This window comes from Pholcus phalangioides, unplaced genomic scaffold (genome assembly GCF_987345545.1).
Source record: "Pholcus phalangioides strain wild (caught in Gottingen) unplaced genomic scaffold, Ppha-v1.0 ptg000039l_1, whole genome shotgun sequence".
Taxonomy (NCBI): Eukaryota; Metazoa; Arthropoda; class Arachnida; order Araneae; family Pholcidae; genus Pholcus; species Pholcus phalangioides.
Window position 1 is genome coordinate 278,284 of NW_028301625.1, and position 21,915 is coordinate 300,198.

The following is a 21,915-nucleotide window of genomic DNA, read 5'->3' on the forward strand; positions in this document are numbered from 1 at the left end:
TGTGAGATACGAAGACGTCCTGACTGCATCTCAATTTTGAAAATGTCCTGATGGGACATATACATGTGCCAATTCAGCCACCAAGATGCCTTACTGCACCCTTATTCAACGAATTCGATCTTTTGTATAAACATTTCGTCGCGATTAGGCGCAGTGACGAACGATAGCAGAAGCTGATTGAAACCCACCAACAGGCTGCTAATACTTAACCATACATGCACCTCGTCCACATTCCTCTGCGGAATTTCTAATGAGTTGTGTATGTTGGAATGTGCATGTACGTGTTGTGAACTTAACGTGAAGTTTGTTACCGTGTAATGCTTGTTATGCGTAGTGCTGCCATCTGTTTGTCAAACTATGAGTGAAATGATTGAATAGGCTGCCATATCCAGAAATACAGTAATTTTAACATTACCTTCAATGCCAGTTTGAGGGACAGGGGACAAACACTGTCCTAGCATCTGAACATACACTTCCTAGCATCTGAACATTCCAACGCAATTTCGGGTGTAAACGGTAGTGAATTGCTACAAGTGAGTGTCAACAGACTAAGAATTGGTGTGTTCCATAGACACATCCATACGCTGACCATATTTCCTCGAGAAAGATATGGGAAATTGGGATTCCGCATACGGGAAAATACAAGTCATCGCCAATTATAGCCAAAAATGATGCCAAAACCGAACAAAATTGTCAAATATTGCTGAAATTACGGAAAAATCACAAATGCGGGAAATGAAGCGTTACTGCAAATTGCAGTGGATTAAAATGAATTCCACGATTAAAAAAAAAACGTTCACCAAGACAAATGTGGGAGATTAATATTCTTATTTACAGTTTTATAAATTTATCATAATATAATTTATGAGTTAATAATAAGTTAAAAATAATTTCAATCTTTGACTTCAATAAAGAATAAAAATTCAAGTAGGCTTCGTGTAAAATACGGGAAAAACCGGAACACTTTTGCTAAGTCGGGACGGCCAAAAAAACAGAAAATACCGGGACTGTCCCGGGAAATACGGGACGCATGGTCACCCTTACACATCCAAAACTCTTTCTACGCACAAAATTCTCTGAAATGTGGTTATTAAAACATTTCACTCGTGTTTCTAAGTGACATTCGAAAGATTCCAAGTAATCGAACCGTTATTCTCATTTTTATGAACACACTGTACTCTTCCAATGATACTAAAAGCAACAAAATATTTCACGTCTATACAGTAAGTAGAATATATACAGTGGAGACTCAATAATCCAAGGTGAACGGGACCGAGATCATCTCGGAATACTGAAAACCCGGTTAATCCGAAAAACAGTATAAGGAGGCTTTTGAAGGGTGTGTGTGTGTGGGGGGGGGGGGGTCTTACTCTTACCTATTTTGCCCTTAATTCATTACTAACCTGCGAAGACCCACAGACTCTGATTAAGGGAGGCTGACGGTAGCTTCAGGCTCTGGTGGGGACGAAATTAAGTTTTTTTTCATTATAAGTTTACTATAGAGGGGCCTGCGGATCCACCAGAGACTCTAGTCTAGTGATGGAGCCCTCCTTTCAGTTGAAATCGCTCGCATTCGTGAGAAAAATGGCACAAGATGATACAAAACTCATGCTTGACAGAAAAACAGAGAGGTTATGTAATGTTTTGTAAAAAAAAAAAAATTGTAAAAATTCCAGCACCTCGGATTATCCGGAACGTCGAAGTTTCGTGATTCGAATCATCGAGACTCCACTGTATACTTTTTCAAAACTGAAATCTCGAGTGCGTTAATAATAATTTTTTTTCTCAACAATCCATCTCGTTTAATTGCCGGTTTCCTAAGAAGGCTAAGCACATCGGAGAACAACAATACAGTGTGATACCGAAGGGAACAGTTAAAAGCAATCGGTAAAACGTTGTGTGTGTTGCTGTGGTTATAGACAATCGCATGTTATAAATCTAAAGTGTAACGATCTATCCAAAAGTTTAAGTGTTGCTCCAGAGCATTGTAAAACGATTTGGTCTGTCTACGGGAAATAAGAACAAATACGTCATCCACGTCCCTACGAAACTCGAGGGGGCTGTAGCCAGATGATGTCATAACCATGCCCTCTTCCCGCCTACAACAACGAAAAACATCAACCAATGCCTTGTTTGAAAGGGAGAACATCCTCTTCTTTCCTTCTTGGAGTTTACACAAAAGAAGCGAATAGAACTTTCTATAGAAATACGTCTTTTTCCTTGAAAAAATTGATCAATACAGTTTATTTCCCCCAAAAAAACCAGAGATTGACTTCTGTATTTTAAAATATTATGATTTCTGATGCTGTGAAAATACAAAAAAAAAAATATGGGGAAGCCATTTTCCATGTCGACACTTCCGCCATTTTTTTTGTTGGAATATTTGTTGATATTTTTTGGTCTTAACGATTTTTTTTTGGCTTTCAATTAGCGGGAAGTGATTAGTGTTTTACAAGATCATTATGAGCTTATGTTATGCAAGCGGTGTCAGCAGAAATGATCGCTCTTTTGCAGCTTTGCTAATTACTCAAAATTAAATAGCTGACTAAGTTTTTGACACTTGTTTTCAGTTGAAGAGTTCTCAAACAAACTGCACAACTCTGCGAGAGGAAAAATAATAATAATTATATGCATATAATATATGTACGTGTATATGCGGAGTATATTAAGGAGGAAGTGCGTGTATGTGAGGGTAAACACCCTCCCCCTGTCTCTTCTTTAATATTCCCGCATTGATGATCCTGTATATATCACGAAATTATTTCTAGCTCCGTTTCGGGTTTTTTTTTACTTCATCTTAATAGATCATTGCGATTGATAACTCATAATCGATCGATCATTTATGCGTTAGAGATTATGCTGGGATTAGTTGAGTTCTGCTTTATACAGTATAGATATGACCCCAAGGCTGACGAGAGGTCTAACATGGAATCAATCTGGATTTATACCATAGTTTTACATTGAGGGCGTCCGTGAATAATTCTAGCCTGCAAAGCCCGTTCCAGATATAAGGGCCCAGAATTTAACTTAATATGAAATTTTCCCTAAAAGTATTTTTATCTCAAAGCCATTCTTTCAATTGCGTAAATTATTTTCAAATTAATTTATATTTTATTACTTAGTCATTGAATTAACTGAAATTCGGCAATACTCTAGCAGGGGCTAGAAAAGCGGATGATGGCTGATGAGTCACAGTAACTCAAGACCACGTAAGAGTTCCATTATCTGTTATTTAATGTTTAAGAGAGTTGGTGCACGATCTTGGCTTCTCATGTGAAGGGAAAATTTTCCTTCCTTTAAGGAACATTTAAAAATTTTCTATTCACTTTAGGCACTCAATTTGTTCTTCTCAAATATTATGGATATTTTATACAATTTAACTCGAGCATTTAGGATTTTAAAATTGATAATTATTTTTTTCTTGAATTTTTACTTCAATAACATAGCGACATTTCCAAAAAATCACCAAAATTTACCCACATTTTGAGTAATAAAAATTGTTAAAATAATTTTAATAAAAACTGTTAAAGTATGTAGCACCATAGTGTTGAGCGACACACAAAGTTTTAAGACATTTGAATCAACGGTGTTTGAAAAAACGTTCCTTACCTAACAAAAAACTTAGTTTTGAGAAAAGAGTATTGTAGTGGAAAACATTAGCTATATATATATATATATATATATACAGTCAAACCTCGTTAATGAGTCACTCTTGGGAGAGCAAAAATATGACTTGATAAGCGGAGTGAGCCATAGCTGTGCCAATTCCTGGTTGAGGGTAATTGGTACTTCCAAAATGTGATCCGGTAAGCGGAGTGACGCACTAACGAGGTTTGACTGTATATGCCTGCCAGCAGTTTATATTAAAAAAAAATTTTTAAATATTTCTTGTACAGGTAGAACACAGACGCAGAAAATTTCATATTATTTGAAAATTGAAAAATCCGAAAATGCGTTTTTTGGGAAATTTGTTTGCATCAACCCAATTAACCCTCCACGGTCCAGAGTATATTTGAATATATCCGGCAAATTCATGGTAAAAAAAACCCATTATAACAATTACTTTTCACAATTTTTTCTGTATTTTAGAAAATACAGTACATCTCTTTTAGTGTCATTTCAGTACAAAATACGGCTATTCTAATGCAAATATAAATACAAGGCCACAACAGGCAAAATGCTCGACGAGGTGGCTGAGAAAAAGATGCCCATGGCAAACACACGAATGTTATATTTTTATAAAATACAGCAACCCAATTAAAAATGCAATTATAAAAACTAAAAACTATATGTACATGATAAAATGTATTACAATGCGCATAAAAATATTTATGGGTGACTTATCTAAGTACGAATAGCTTCTCGATTAACCCCAACATGTTTATCGTATTTCTTTTTAAACGTGTCAATTGTGTTAGAATTTACTACCGACGGGAATGAACTATTTCATTTATTCACAACCCTATTAGAGAAAAACTCCTTGCGACACCACAACCTGGACACCCTTGTCCCTTACCAATCCATACTGGTGTGCCCTGGTCGAAGCAGTCAATTGACGGCGTATGGTCCATCCTATACATGAGTTATTGATTCTAAGTACAATACTATAACTGTAAGTACAATACTTTGTATGAAAAGAGACGATTCCTCATCGGTGTCCTTTTTTGAGAACTACTGAAATTTTGCGTGTTCAGATTTATGAAATCGCACCAAATTGTTATACAGTATTGATTTTATCTATTTGTAGAATAAAATAAAAAAAACTTCATGCTTCACACTCAATATATTAGCTATTGTAATTAAAATCGTGTCAATCGTATCGTGTGAAATGAATAAAAACGAAAAGCCATAACATTTTTGAATGTTTTTAACCGTAAATAGGATTGACAGATACGAAAGCCCCTTTTTTGACCTAAAATGTGTAAAGTTCAGGTTACGCTGAGGCTGTCAAATTCAAAGAAAACAATTCAACCTTTTTTCATGAAATACGTGAATGGAAAAAATGAATACAAGGAATGCAACTATAGAGATATAACATGTCTTACTGTTTCCTACATATATCGATAATGGTATTCATTCTTAACGCATGTAATAAATATCGCTATGGATATAAAAATTATAGCAGATTAGATGCGATCTTTACAAAAACAAAGAAAAAAAACTTCCGAAATCACAAATTAACGAGAAATAAAAAAATTACTGTTAAAAAAACAAAACACGAAGTTTTTACATTCGGGCAACATCTGTCGTCACTTAAACGATCAGCCATTAATGACATCAGTGATACATGGGGTGAGAGAAAAAATATGAAAACTTTAAAAGAAATGAAAATCTAAAAAAAAATTATTTTTTTTTCATGCCAAAGTACTTCGAGGCTTTTGTGTGTTGGGCAATTTGCTTGCGGGTAACGTTTTTTTAAAGGTTTTTGGGGGTAAGGGAAGTAGTAACTCTTGGGGTAGGAGAAAGTAACAATACATGAAAAAAATGTTCTTTATTATTGATTTCCAAGTTCCTGAGGGTCGGGGAAAATACAGTAAAAAAACAAAAAAACTTTAGAGAAACCATTTTTTTTGAAACTCATCGCGCGCTCAATCTACTAAAAATTACATGTTGAGCGCCCTTTAGCTTTAAATGGAATTGCAATTGAGAAGCAGACAAAAACGGGATGTTTTCTCGATTTGGTGGAATGAATAATTACAATACAATAAAAATGTAAGTTTTCTGAAATAAAAACATTTATGCATATCGATTGGCGGTTATCGGAACCGACAACATAATCATCAAACGACGTTGTCGGAAAGCCCACTTACCCCAAGAAAGTATCGTTCTTTGTGATTTATCCGGCAAAGTTCCATCTTGATGATTATTTTGCGGAAATTTTTATAAAGAGCAAGGTGTAGAGTTGTAACCCAGTTTTCTGGGTTATATTGGAAAAACTGTTTTGAGCCACAGTCACTACTTTGAAGCCAAAATATTTTAGATCGAAGATAACGAGCCGAGCTATTTTAAACTTCAATTTTGATGGCTAAGGATACTTTGAATTCACCGGTAAAAGCATTAAAATAAGTATTCATTTATGTTAATTTGAAAATACTATACTTTATCGGCAGTACTAAAAGTTGATGTAGGCCTCATGAGGGTTGGACACCACTGTTGTAGATGGAACATGATATCGATAAAAGAAACGAAAACTTAACAAAATGAATGACACGAAAATACTGTTTTTCTTGTAATATCTTTTTTTAAACAACGATTTCTACAGATTCTTTGTTCCGTTCATTTATACCGATATAAACAATAATTTCTTGAGAATGACTTCTCTATTCACATCACATCAGAATGCATATAATTGTTCAAGTATATTGTAGCTACAACATCAGAAAATTATTATACAGTATGAAATAAATCAATATCATCTCATTATTGCATTTTTTCGAAAACAAAAACAAAAAACTTTTTACACCATTTCTACATCAATGAAGACATGCTTGCATATATTTTTGCAATCCAGAAAAATTTCTATTCTAAGAGTGTTGAGAAAGTTGCGGAATTTAGATCGCTCATGTTATTATTCGGGTGAATATCCAATTCGCTCTTATAGCCTTAGATTAATTTCAATAAAAATTCGTAATTTTGAATTAAAGAACTTAGTCTTATGAATATATCGAAATCAGTCTTTTGTTTTTGCGAATACTTCTCATTACTTGGATCTTATTCGCAATATTGAGCAAAGACCATCTTTTTTACGAATTTCTGATTGTCTTCGGTGAGCTCTTGAAGAAAAAAATTAATGGATTAAAAAAAACACGAGGGTGAATTCACGTCACTTGATCCGAATTTCATAAAAGCGCACGAGAAAAATTTAATTATACTCAAGCAGAAGGATTTTATACGTCACGTATTTATTTTTCCTCACGACATCTCTCTCTTTTTACCTCCAACTTAAATCTGTCCTGATTTGGATATGGTTGTCTATTTGTCTGAATAGAATCTAAACTGCAGATCTAGGATGAATAAGGCTATTGGAGTGCATGAAATGGCCGTGCGACGAAGAATGAACGCTACGCAACGTTTTTTCCATGCTTGTTTTAGACGATTCTTCTCAGAGATCCTTCAACAAATATGACTGACGATCTTACAATTATCACCCTAAAGATGTCGCCTATTAAAGTCTATAAAATATCAATACTATTCGAATTCTAGGCTGTTTCATTTCCCAAAAAAATTCAAAGGCCTTAGTTGCGATACTTTATTGTGTTATTGGGCTCCATCAAAAGAATTTATTGCTTTAATTTGGGTAATAAAATATGGCAATTGGTAGTCTTCAGAAGACTTGCTTGTCCATTTATAAGGTTTTTTTAGGTTCTAACTTTGATTGTAAATAATACTAACAAAGAACCAGAAAATCTCACTGCTCTTTTTATACTTTTTTTCTGTAGCCTAAAGTTACGTTCCTTTTATCACGAAAGCTGTTAAAAAGCAATAAAGTAATAACAGAGAGAAAGGAGAGATTTATATAAAGGCAATTCGGGTCTTTAAAAAAAAATTCTTTTGGTGAAGCCCATTACTGTTCACTTTCATTACTGGATTCAGAACTTCTCAATGAACATCTTATTATAGCTATCGGGGTCCTATATTTCTCCCTTTTAACAGGTGCCTCAATTCCTTCTCAGTCAGATTCTGCATTGAATATTCCGTCACTAAGCTCAAAAATTGTAATTAACTTACCCTAGTTGTTGAATGAAGTCTGGGATCTAATGTATATGTTCTATATAATTCTATTACATACAAACATAAGGCTATAGCCATTAAAAAAACTATGAGCATATGAATGATATGCAAGCTTTCCATTGTTAAAAATCTTAACAATGCGATTTTTATAAGGATTTCTCACTAATTTCACGAGGAATAATCCCCGTTGTTAACATCCAGATCACAAATACTATATATAATGGATGAAAGTGCATTTAATAAGAGTTCTTTCTACGTCTTTCTCGTTTGAGGGTTTATAACAGTAATTTTCTACCGCAATAATATATTACACGTGCACGTTTTCAACACACACACAGAAAAAAGTTTTTTGTCCATTTTTGTGGCTCGTAATGTCCAGGGTACAGATCATCCTCCTGTAATGTGTAATCACAGATGTATCCTCCTCAAATCAGCGGGTGAGGTAATGGTTTCACATTGAGGACATATCCTTTTACTACCCTGTAAGTAAAAAAAAAACCAAATGCATATCGAAAAATCAATGACCGAAGTTTTATCGGGACAATATACAAAGTAAATTCTTGAGTTTCAAGCTTAATTTTTGTTCAGCCATTAATTAACAGGTGAAGAAAAGTAAAACGAAGAGGGAGAAAAAAAATTGTTTCCGGATGAGAGTTGAGAAACCTTGATAAATGACTACAACATGCAAATTAGGCGTGTCAGATTTTTATTAATTTACTCGACACGCGTATTTCGGCTTTCTTTCGTCATCTTCCTCCTTATTTTTAACACATGCTTAATAACTGTTCTATACTCACGAGGCCCTGAGCTCATTAATTAAATGCTTATTTCTTTCAGCTATATAAAAATCAAAACGCGTAAACAAGGAAGGAGGAAAACCCGTGATTTTTAACACTAGGTCCTCAAAATCCCCTTGAGTAAGCTAATGTCTACCTACAAAAGCGGTGAAAAATTCTCAAATAAAACAAGCTCTTATACGGTGTTGAAAACTTTTCCTCAGTAGTAAAGTTTACTTTTTTTCCCCTCTCTCTCGCTCTTTTACTTTGGTTTGCTAATATCTAACCACATCTTGAAATATCAAAGAACTGATTAACAGGTTAAGAGGGGGAAAAAAATATTTGAGCGATGTTTCTGCTGATTTACATTCGAGAATCTTCGAGAACCCGAGAGAATTTCCTTACTTTTCTGTTACCAGAGGTACACTATTCCCAAAATGGAATTTTTAACTTATTAAAATCCCTGAAGTACTTTCTCTCTTCTAGAGAGAGAAACTACTACTTTTTCCACAGAAGCTTTAAGCATAAACCATCATAAGAAATAACATGTAAAAATAACATAAAACGGAAAACCGCATCATGTAATTTTCGCTGCTCCAACATTTCCAAAATTTAGATAGATTAGGATTTTTAGCACCTTAAAATTAATTCGTTACCCATTTTAAAAAATCCTTAACGCGTTACAGAAACAGTTATATGAATGTTAATACGCATTGCAAACATTAACATTCCAATTCTATCACATTTGAGCAAGTCCGCGATGACTATAATACAACATAAATATTGACATGTAAAATCACGTAGACCAGAGGTGGCCAATTTCTCTCTGTTCGAGGTTCAGACGTAGTGTCGCTGGCCGCACCAGGGACAAAACTCTGGTATATAAGAACTAATTAACTAAACTCTTCAGTTAATTAAATACTAATTATAAGTAATTATTAATGAATTATTGTTAAGAAAACTTTTTCATCTTTCTTTTCTTTCAGCAAATTATAAATGTCAATGTTCTCTAACCAGAGTAGAGAATGCTACTTCATTTAAAGTTCATCAAACAAAAAAATAATTTCATATTTTGAAATTTGTTTTTATTCTGAATTTCGTGCAAAAAATGCTTTCCTAGTTTTTTCCCCTGCTAAATAAATACTGGACTGAATATTTTCACCAATAAGCTGTAGCACATTAGTTTTGAATTTTTATGGAAAAACTCGAAAGAAAAATTTTTGAGGGAAACTTTGTTCATTGAGATTACCGTCCCTGGCCTCCGATGATTGTGCAAGGAAATCTGCTACTGCTACTTCCATAACTCCCACAGTAGATTTTTGAAATCAATCATGTGACCTGTGTTTAAAGAGGTCTTGGGTTCGTATGTTGAAAATACAAATTGTTTTTTGCACATCAGAATATTTTTTTTTCATTAACCACAATTTCGTAAATCGAAATCAATATCAAAGATATAATTTTTTTCATCTTGGTCAACGGGCCAGCTGTTGGCCACCCCTGTCGTAGATTATGCAATTATCATGAGCCTTATGAGTCTCGGCCCAAAAACTGAGAGGTAAACGTGTACGTGATGAAACTTACCAAAGCTTTCAACCAACAGGTTTCACAATGGACATGCCAGCAACACACAGAAACAACCGGCTTCCTATATTGTTCCTACAACAGCAAATACAATAAATATACTGTTATCAAAAACGGACCAAGAACAAAATGGTAAAACATGTAAAGCGCTCAGCATAAGTTGACTTTAAGCCAATTCAATAATTTCGTACAGTCGGACCAACGCAATTAGTATTCATTTCTACGCTAAATACATTGCAATATATATTTTGCGGACGATGATTCCCACAACAATTTTGTAGCATTTAGGTCAGGCGAACATGTTAGCCAGTCTAATACATCCACTTTCTGAGCATCTAGCTATTTGGTAGTTGATGAGAATGGCAGCGTTGTCTTGATGAACCATTAGATGATTCGACGGACTGTTCGTAAATATACGGCAAGCGATTCTGTTTCGAGCACTTTGATAAGGGCTATGCGTTTCAATTGAGACAACGCTATAGAGACATCTCAAACAATGTAACTGCCCAGTCCAACAACTCTTGGCCAAATACAATGGCTCTTTTCTCAAATTTTGCCATTAAGAGTAATCATGAGCATTAGAGACATGTAGCTACACAGGGTGGCAAACCTTCGGTTAAAAATAAATTAAGTCTGCTACAATTTAAACTTTTTGCAAGTGGGGTTTTTCATGGAAGCTCAAAATATGACTGCACACGGGGCATAAGAGACCCGTAATACAGACCTGGGAATGATATTCACAAAACTGACGTAAAAGATTTCAAGTGTGTAAGATTTTATGCCTTTAGCCAATGAATGCTTTTTAAATACGCAAATAGATGAACAAAACATTCATCTATTCTGATAAATATTTGTCTTCAATTTGATTAAGTGATGAAAATTTAAATCCAATTACCGAGCACATGAAGCATTTGACGTCTGTTGTGGTGCAATGTTCAGAGTCATCGCAACGCCTAATCAGGTCAGTGGGACATTTCGATGTTTGAAAAGCGCTAAAAGTCGTCCTGCAATAAAGAAAGTCGGATTCAGGAACGTTTTCAGTTTGATATACAGCAGAATAAATTCGAGTACATCGAATTTTTAAAATCAGTTGGCTAGCAGTTATATTTCATTATGTACTTTCACTCAGAATTGAATAACCTAAAATCTAAATCAAAACTTCAAGTTTAGTATTCCACCTGGAACAAAAAAAAAAGAACAGTAATAGGATACTCACGCAGCAAAGTTGTTGCTGGAGCTATCAGCAAGAGGTAGACATTCATTTGGTTTTGGTAACCCTGGCAACCAAAAAAATTGATAAATTTCAAATAACTAAAATTCTAAATTAGAAAAGCACGAGAAAAATGATCGAAACACAATTCGTGAAAAAGAAAACTGCATATGTATAAATGATCTTTAAAGTAGAAAAGTCCAATAAACGATGAAAGCAATATTATTCAAGATGGTGGAATTACGATGTGAGAGAAATGGTTTCAACTGAAATCTGCAATTTCAGGAAAATTCGTTTTTGTTTTTTATTAACAAAGTCGTATTTCCCCCCGACGTCCCTCAGGGAAACAATAATAAAGTGTTAAAACAGCTTTCTCTATCCCTAGACTCCTTTTTCCCACCGATTTTATAGAGCCGGAGGTTCAATTCGCAATAAAGTCAGCGCCCGATTAGGGAAAAAAAAGTTTAGGAACAAATGCCTCGTTTTGTGGGGGGGGGGGGTGGAACAAGCTTGTTCGCACGTGAGGACCCTCTCCTCCCACCCACGTGTAAAGCATGCCATTAACATTCTAGTTTCATCAATATGTGAGGATGGTTACTTTATTTGGTAAGTCATCGCTCTTTTTACTACCTTGGCGCGTTTGATTTTTTTTTCGAGACGATCACGGTTGGCTGCCGTCGAAGGTTTACTCTGATTATGATGCGAGTCACGTGATTTGTGTAAACCTGTCTGGCTGGTTTACTCGAGTCACGTGGCACATTTTATAGGGATACTGTATAGAGATATATAAATGCGTTCTCTTCTCGTCTAATATGGCGTCTACACGTGTTGAGTTTGAAAACAGTTTTTTTGGGGCGGCGAGACATGTTTCTTTTTCCCCAAAATAATTCCAAGAGATGCAACAACATATAGAATGTTTTACTTTGAACAAAGACTTGTATGTCATTTCAAGTCGTATCCGAAATATTTTGGTGACCACAATTCATGTTGTTTTGAAGATAATTTTTGTTTCAAATGCACTAAGTCAGAGACTATTGACATGTACACTGAAGAGCCAAAAAAACTGGTAAACCTGCCTAATATCGCAGAAGTGCCGCAACACGACGTGGCATGGACTCGACTAATGTCTGAAGTAGTGCTGGAGGTAATTGACACCATGAATCCTGCAGGGCTGTCCATAAATCCGTAGGAGTAAGAGGGGGGGGGGTGGAGATCTCTTCTGAACAGCACGTTGCAAGGCATCTCAGATATGTTCAATAATGTTCATGTCTGGGGATTTTGGTGGCCAGCGGAAGTGTCTAAAGTCAGAAGAGTGTTCCTGGAGCCACTTTGTAGCAATTCTAGACGTGTGGGGTGTCGCATTGTCCTGCTGAAATTGTCCAAGTCCGTCGGAATGCACAATGGACATGAATGGGTGCAGGTGATCAGACAGGATGCTTACGTACCTGTCACCTGTCAGAGTCATATCTAGACGTATCAGGGGTCCCATATCACGCCAACTGCACACGCCCCATACCATCACAGAGCCTCCACCAGCTTGAACAGTCCCCTGTTGACATGTAGGGTCCATGGATTCATGAGGTTGTCTCCATACGCGCACACGTCCATCAGCTCGAAGCAATTGGAACCGAGACTCGTCAGACCAGACAACGTGTTTCCAGTCCTCAACAGTCCAATGACGGTGTTGCCGGGCCCAGGCGAGGCGTAAAGCTTTGTGTCGTGCAGTCATCAAGGGTACACGAGTGGGCCTTCGGCTCCAAAAGCCCATATCGATGATGTTTCGTTGAATGGTTCGCACGCTGACACTTGTTGATGGCCCAGCATTGAAATCTGCAGCAATTTGCGGAAGGGTTGCACGTCTGTCACGTTTAATGATTCTCGTCAGTCATCGTTGGTCCCGTTCTTGCATGATCTTTTTCCGGCCGCAGCGATGTCGTAGATTTAATTTTTTACCGGATTTCCGATATTCACGGTACACTCGTGAAATGGTCGTACGTGAAAATCCAAATTTCATCGCTACCTCGGAGATGCTATGTCCCATCCCTCGTGCGCCGACTATAACACCACGTTCAAACTCACTTAAATCTCGATAACCTGCCATTGTAGCAGCAGTAACCGATGTAACAACTATGCCAGACACTTGTTGTGTTATATAGGCGTTGCCGACCGCAGCACCGTACTCTGATTGGTTCCATATCTCTTTATTGCATACGCATGCCTGTACCAGTTTTTTTGGCTCTTCAGTTTAATCTATACAGAGTGTCCCATCAAGACCGCCCAAAGTCTGCACAGCCAAATTTCTCGCTTGGAATACATAAAAATGCCCAAAGAACTGTACCTGTACGACCCATAGCTTTCGAGAAAAATGCGAAAGAAAAGTATGACGTCATATCCGGTTCAAGAAAAAAACACTATTGGAAACATTAACATCGGTATTTGCAGCGTTAGAGTTGAAAAATAGAAGTCACTTGTCCCACGGACCAGTGAATACTGAAACCTACTAGTCCGCAGACTTGAGTGATCCGCAAAACGAAAAATCTCTCCCGAATAATATTACTGTAAAACCCCTCTTAACGAACACCCCTCAGATGCGGTCACCCCTCTTTTACAACTAAATAATAATTTTCTCTTGTATAATATAAGAATTCGTTTCAAACTCCTGATTTACGGTCACCTCTCTTTAACTGACGAATTTTTTTATCCCGCTGATGACCGCAAACGAGTGGTTTTACTGTAGTTCAAACTGACTGGTGACGTTTTTTACTACTAGTCCCGCGGACCACCGCAACTTTTTTGTCGGTGGTCCGATCGTTTAATCACTGGTCTCGGACCAGCGGACCACCAATGATTTCGAACGCTGGTATTTGCATATGTTCACATAGGAAGATGTTCAAAATGTCCACTGCGCATATCGAGGTATACAAATACCGATGTTCATGTTTCCAATAAAGTTTTTTTTTTCTAGCACCGGATATAACGTCATACTTTTCTTTCGCATTTTTCTCGAAAACTATGGGTAGTACAGGTATAGTTCTTTGGGCATTTTTTTCTGCATTCTAAGCGAGGAATCTGGCTGTGCAGAGTTTGAGCGGTCTCGATAGGACACCCTGTATATCGGAGTCTCTGGTTGTCTTTTGCATTTTCATCCAGTTGAAGCTTTGATCAATTTTTTCGATTGAGGCAAGTAGAAACTTCTGCTTGAGTGTGCCCTGGACACTAGTGTATCCCACCAGGGTTAAATATGTTTGACTAGTCAATGAATATATTGTTTAAATTCAAGGACACTTGTTGCAATTGAAATTCGGTCCAGCATATATCCAGAGGCATATTTACAGAGGGCGGATAAGTAGGCTACATATCCCAAGAGCGGGAAGTTTGAATGGGCGGTAAATTTTGGGAATCAGTGGTCAAAATTAGACAATAACGGCAGATGGTAGCAATATTTGTATAATCCGCAGGCGGCCAAACTATAAACTAGACTCTGCACGATGAATATATATATATATATATATATATATATATATATATATATATATATATATATATGAGTATGATTATTTTTTTTATCATGAAAAAGAACTGGCTGGCAAGTCTTTTTTGCGTATCATCCTCATCAAGTTGAAGTTTAGACGGATTTCTTCGATTCAGGAAAGTGAAAAACCACGTAATGTTTCAAACCTATGCACATTTAAGCGGTTGCTGAGGACGATGTTAGGCCATTGGCACCATTTTTTTTTTTGGCGAGATTTCTACAGTATTCTAACAACCCTGTAGAAGGATGGATACCTTTTAAAAGCAGCAAGCACCTTTTCCGCACGCAGCGTTAAGAAACAAGTGGTATGCAATAGCGGAAGCTCTTAAATTTTCAGCATTAGTTTTATTTTGCTTAACTTCTTCCGGGAGAAAGTTAGGAAAGGAAGACGACGAAAAAAAAAAGAAATAAAAAAAAAGAATATTGAGAAGGGGAAAGGATAGAAATAAAAAATGGCGTCATTCTAAATTCCTTTCCTGGAGGAATTTTCTTTAGAGAAGAATCTGCCTTTAACAACCCGGAATAAATGGGAATGCGTTTGCTACTCCACCTCTTTGTGGAAAGTATCTCCTACAGAAAACTTCTCACGTGAAAAGCGTGAAATGGTATGTTACGAGTTTCCCCTTACGAGAAGTCTCCTAATTTGACGATGAATATCGCACGTCGAAGAGCTAAAAAAGACAATTTCTTTTAAGACTGAAACATATTCAAATTTCTCGTGAAAACCTTTATCATCATCTGTAATGAATAAAGAGAGAGGAGACGCAAAACGATAAATTCTTATAACATCTTGATTTAATTGTTTGATGTAAGAGCCGAGGTTAAAATTGAGTTATGAATTCCTCCGAGGCAAGCAGGCGTTGGGTTAAATCCTCATTTCCCCGGATATACCCTCGCAACTTATCCCTCCAGAACCGCTATCAAATCGAGCCGAGTCTTGATATTAACCCTCTAACCCCCCCGTACCTAGTACCATAGACAAAAAAGATAATCACAGCGAGAGAGAGAGAGAGCTACCAACTTCCAGACCCATCATTCCGCCTTGTTTGACTCTTCCTACTTAGTCTGGATGAGACGGCAGTGGGTTGGTTTGATGGGTTGAGTTTAGGTGGAATGGAAGAAGCAGCAGCAGTAGTAGTAGAAGTACACGAGTGCCAACTCCCTCACTGACTCCCAACTGCTACCAACAAACCCTGACGTCTATCTACACATGCGACAACGACGACGAACTCGACTCGCGCGGGAACACAGTGTCCTTTTCCTGCTTTTCCATCAAATTCAAGATGGGAAAGTGGGGTTTCGGTACCAAAAGACTAGAAAGAGACAGAGAGAAAGAGCGAGAGAGAGAGAGAGAGAGAGAGCGGTTGCCGACGGTCCCTCGCACATCAAATAAATTCCTATAAATTGCCCGAGCAAACCGGGACAAAAGTTGTCGCATGGAATGGAATGCTCCTTTATGTCCCGAAAGGGTATTATTTCGGGCTTAGCCCCCAGGAAAAGCGGATAGGACCGAGGTTTTCCCAGAGGGGGAGGGTGGTATGGGTTTGGGTAGGTTAGAGTAGAATGGGAGTTTTGTGCATGCCTCTCTCTCTATCTGTGGAAGATGCAAGGAATGAGTATGTTAAAACGAAAGGAATGGTGGTGCTGTGGAAGCGTAGAGAAAGACGAATCCCCCCCACCCCATCCTACACGACGAAAACGCGCAGACGTTATTGCTGTAGCGTTGATTTGTACCTTGTCACAAAGCAGCCAAGAATTGAGGGGTTGTAGCGGTTGGAAAAATTTGGCGAGATTAATCCCTCGTTCGCCAATCATAAACTGTTATAGTATCGGTACTTCCACTTCTCGACGATAGAAAACTCCAATATCTACGAGCGGTCAGTGGGACAGAACACTCTACAAATTGATATCGATGACCAATGTTATCGCCGATATCTAGAATCTAAAGAGAGAAGTCTCTTCAACTATAAACGCATGCAGTAGCATTTTAACGGGTAGAACGTATATAGTCTCAAGTCGAGACCTCATTTATTTCAGAATTTTCATTTTTTTATTGAGAAACCATTTGTTGTAGGTTTTTATCAGTTTTTTTTCAGATGTTGACTTCTCTTCCCCCCAAAAAATACACGGTACATAAAACCAGGGCTCTGCGGGAGGGGTCACAAAAATATATGAGAGTTAAGACATGTCCCATAGAATGATGCTACATGTTATTCCAAAAAAAAAGAGATTAAAACTGTAAAACTGGATTTGGCACATTATTGAAGGCTGATATGGGCTTATAAAATTGATCCAAACCCATTTCACTACTGAATAAATGTGTAATTTGCCCTAAACGTTATTTTCAAACTGTGTAACCACTGTTTCATTTACTTGAATAATTGAAATTGGTTAAGCGATTCCAGGGCTTTGGTTGATTTTTTTTTATCCTTTCTATATCTTAATATGGCGCTGTCCACAAATATTATGTGCGTAATATAGTATTGATATTTATAATGGGTATGTACTCTTTAGAATTATTAGCCAAACAACTCACACTTATAAACGAGGAAAATATTTGAATGGAATTTTTTTTAAGCATCAGAACATTCGAGCGATATTCAATTATTGAAATTCATTGTTAGAGAAGACTTCACAAAAAAAAAATAAAATAAAATAAACTTTTAAGATTGATTCGAAAAGCCAAAACGTTGCTTATGCACCAAAAATGGCAACCTTCACTGACAAAAGAATGCTCGGCTTGGTTTTAATATCTGTTCTACGCACGGTTGAATCCAACGAAGAAAGAGCGAAACGCGAGGGGAAGAAAACCTTAAATGCTATTTTTAACAAAAAGCTTCTTCCCCCGCAATATCTTCCATTTCCTTCCCCCCTCCCGAAAAAAAGCTTCAACATGTTATACATTTAATACATTTCATACAGTATCATCCATTGAACTATAGAGTTTTTAGCTGTACCTCTAGTCTTTCAGAAATCCATCGATATTAGAATCAGTGGTAGAACGAAAAATTGAGAGTGTGCAAAATTTATGCATTTATGACGGGATGATTTGAGAAGCTATCCATACTTAAATAAAACAACCATAAGTTTTTATGGGCAGAGTTTTTTTTTCATCATAACCATTAGTTTTTTAGTTTTATTTTAGTGTGTTATTTTTATGATAATTGCTTTTTTTGGGGTTGCTGTATTTTAGGTCTAATTGACATACATTTTTTTATGGGCATTTTTTTTTTCAGACATCTCATTAGATATTTTGCCTGTTGTAGCTTCGTACTTGTATCTGTCAATCAGCGGATTGCAGCCGTGTTTAGTTGTTCGAGACTCATTGTCCAAGACCAAAATAACCACACCGTTGTCAAGCAGTAGACGTCCAAAAAAAAAAAAAAAAAGAAGCGGGAAATCGATAAGATTCGTTAAAGTTAGATCTTAACCCTCTATGTAGTCCGGTGTATGTTTGAATATACGTAGTAAATATATGGTAAAAAAAAATTGGGGTAGGCTGCGTCATAGTTGTGATCGCAAGTTCTGACGTGAATACGTTTTTTGTGCCTTGAATCGCGTGTTAGGTACTGAACATAATGAAATTATGTCATTATCATCGGCTTCGTCTTTGACATAGCTAACAAACGACACTAATGACGTCTATGTGCGTTTTCACATGGTATCTGAAAATGAAGGCCATCATGTGGAACATGTTTTGTTGCAGTAACAATTGTAAAAGTGTTTAACAATTGTTAAAATTGTAAACGTTTGCCTAAATGTGTCATTTCTTAATAAAACGTGCTCTGGTGGCGACATGTGCAACTAATTTTCCCCCCTGAAACAAATTCCTATCATTTCATAAAGTCCTCCACAAAATTTCGCAATTTTCTGATGACTGGTTTCGCCTGTAGGCTACTTTAAAATAGAGTCTTTTAATTATGGACACCCTGTATGTAAGTACAGTACTTTTTGTTATCTAGGAAAAGTCGATTCCTGTGTTGATGTCATTTTTTTTACTGAAAAATGTACTGAAATTTTTTAGGTGTTCTGAAATTTACAAAATCTCTCTCTCTCTCTCAACCGAAGTGAGGGAATTGGAAATTAAAAATTGAAAGTAAAAACTATTCATATTTTCTAAGCAAGATTCCATCTGTTAATAGATAACATTAAAATCCAGGTAAATTGTATATTTTACACATAATTAACCATTTTAGCTAATTAAAAATCCACTTTCATCAATTAAATAGCTGTGTTGATATATTATTCAATTAAAAATATTCTAACACCACCAATTTGCATTCGTTTTTGTAAATAAAAAGTTAATACGTTTTTATGGGGGTTAATTATAGAGGGTTAAGAGTATAAACATTTTTCTGAAGAACTCTAGCTAATCGTAACTTACCAGACATATCCATGAGAAGCATTGATTGTGTTGCTGGTTGCGAAGGATTCTCGCAAGACTGTGGTGCGTCTTCCGAGGTATTTTCCCTCTGGAAAAGAAGCAAACTCACATTTATAGTGTTGAGCAATTTAAATCGTTAATAGTATTGTTGAATACAGAACACAAAATATATAAATTATACAACTTCGAAAATCTTTTTCGATAGGAAGTACTCAGGGATTCATGTGGACTGAAATACAGAAAATAACTTTATCTACATTGTTTCAAGTACTGTATTTATAGCCCAATAGTTTCAGTTATGTACGTAAGTAACTTTTAGAAACTGACATCTCTCTCGTATTCAATTAATTGAATATACTCACTTTCGGGCTACATAGCTGCCTGATTCTGTGCATCTTCCAAGATCGTTCTGCTTCATCTTCACAATTTTGCTTCTTGACCCTCGAATTGCAAACTGAAATGAAAGAAAATAATCGCATTGATATTTTGTTCCTGTTTCGAGAGAAGAAATTCTTGGTTTCATTATTATTAAAACATAATTATAGATTCCTAAAAAATAACACTCACCTCCAAGCCTGCTCATCCTGTTAGAACGCACTCTGAGGTAAGTCTGAAATGAGTTTGGTGTAAAATTAATTAATCCCATGCAGATGTATAATTACAATTAATAAATATAATTCATCATGCAATTGTACGAATGCTTTAAGTACTTACTTCTTTCCGGAATTCGGGGCATCTTTTTTCGACATTGTGGTATGGGTGCATATGAATCGGGTCGATACGGTTTGTCTACGGAAAAAATAGCTGAATTTATTCGGTATCAAATTGGTAGAATATGAGAATCAACTTCGCAAGGGATCCAGAAAAGGCCGAAAATTCCCTAAAATTTCATGCATCGGCTTTCATACTGAGCTAATAATAATAAAGTGCTTAATTATAAACAAATAGAGCATGCCTTACTTGATCAGATTGAGTTTCATCTTGGCTTAACCATTCTTTCTTTCTAAAACGGAAACCATTGAACAAGATTCAATAAACTAAAATCATTTTAAAATTAATTTATGTGATAGTTATTTTTCCTATATACAATTTAGAATTTTTCAAGCCAACTATAGTTCAAGTGAGCATTTGATCATGGCCATTACATGATTCGAGAAAGTGTTACGTTTTTGACTCGTGAGGTTACACAGAGCAATGTTCCTGTAAAACTTGTTTCTCCGCAAGTTTTGTCACTATGTAAAGTAAACACTATTCCAGAGACCGAGGAATTTACCCAATCAGCATACAGCCAGCGGAACATTACCTGATGAATTCATTCAACGTGTTTAGTTCCGCTCAGTAATGCTCGGTCAAGTCTATTTTCACCCATAAATCAAACAAACATATTTTGAATGTCCTTAACTCTTTCAGTTAAGCACGCAGTGCCGGCGTAAAACTTGCTTCTCGACAAATTCTTTATTTACGTATAGTAAACAACATTCAAAGAAATTATAACACACTTTATTAATCAGATCAAACAGCAGAATATTATCCGACTAATTAATTACACCTATTCAGGCTCATTTTGTAATATAAGTAAAATTGAGATAAGTTGACTGTTCTTCAACAAAATGGACAAGCGGATTTAAGACTGTCCTCAACTTTTGCAATGACTTGGCAGTGTCTGTGTAAAACTTGTTTCTCGGCTAGTATACATGTCATTACGTACAGTAAACATCATTTAAAGCGCTGACAGATATAACCAGATTAATATACAGAAAGCATAGTATTACCTGACTAATTCATTCAACCTATCCAGCTCCATTCTATAATGTTCGGGCAACTCAGACAAGTCGATTGTTCTTCCGCAAATGGGGCAGACGGGTGGTTGGTTGGGATCACATGACCAGCGCGGTGTCACTAAACAGGATAAAAATGTGTACAATAATGTGTGTGTGTATATAGGAAAATTTCAAAAGAACGTTCATTCTAGCTTGAAAAATGATGAAATAAAAGGAATAATAGTGTATATTTTTATTTTATTTTTTTGCATATCGAGTGGGAGAGCAATGAGATGGAGAGAGGGAATATAGAAAAACACACACATACACATAATCTTTTTTTTTTCATGTGTGTTATCTCTTGCAGCAACAAATCATTTTTCGCTGCCAACGGGCTTTGGTAAAACCCCATAAGATTGGTTTGTCATTTGATATGGCTAACATCAATCGAGTTTTGGATCTTGTTCTTTTTTGAGATGATAGAGCCCTTCCCCATCTTTCACCATGAAATCTCGTTTCTTGCGTTTACTCATGTGGTATGTTCGATTTTTTCTTTTTTTTGTTCTTTGCCATCCCTCCTCGTGTTGTAACCGGTGTTTGATTTCGTACAAAAGCCACTTAATATTGCCGAGAAACAATCTTTTTATCGTATTACATCTCGATATCTCGTGAATTTCACAACAGCTGTAAACAGATTTCACTTTTGTTTTTTATATATATTTCTTCAAATAAATGCAGCAATTTTCTTGTCTTGAATTTTCTTCGTATACCACGCTTATGGTACTTTTTTTAAACGTTTATTCATTGGGGATTTGTGGTCACAGGTGGAGTAAGAAAAAGTGTGGAGGACTTTTATGTTAGAACGTTAATATCACACATTGTGTGACTTGCATATCAATCTTCCTATCGAAGAGTAAGTTGAAATTGTATTTCTGGTGTTT

The 21,915-nt window shown here is 36.3% G+C and overlaps 1 protein-coding gene across 1 annotated transcript in view; it reads right to left on the reverse strand.

Annotated features, from left to right (window-relative positions):
* Window positions 1-6,244: 6,244 nt before the first annotated feature.
* LOC149065432 (uncharacterized) overlaps window positions 6,245-21,915 on the reverse strand; it is a 43,876-nt gene continuing 28,205 nt past the window's right edge. The window contains exons 3-12 of the mRNA XM_089253581.1: window positions 20,987-21,113; window positions 20,175-20,217; window positions 19,929-20,003; window positions 19,782-19,824; window positions 19,577-19,668; window positions 19,215-19,302; window positions 11,305-11,365; window positions 10,984-11,092; window positions 10,089-10,163; window positions 6,245-8,211 (exon numbers count right to left, since the gene is read on the reverse strand). Coding sequence (XP_089109707.1) covers window positions 8,140-8,211; window positions 10,089-10,163; window positions 10,984-11,092; window positions 11,305-11,365; window positions 19,215-19,302; window positions 19,577-19,668; window positions 19,782-19,824; window positions 19,929-20,003; window positions 20,175-20,217; window positions 20,987-21,113 — 785 coding nt within the window. The 3' untranslated portion in view covers window positions 6,245-8,139. The remainder of the gene's footprint in view (window positions 8,212-10,088; window positions 10,164-10,983; window positions 11,093-11,304; window positions 11,366-19,214; window positions 19,303-19,576; window positions 19,669-19,781; window positions 19,825-19,928; window positions 20,004-20,174; window positions 20,218-20,986; window positions 21,114-21,915) is intronic.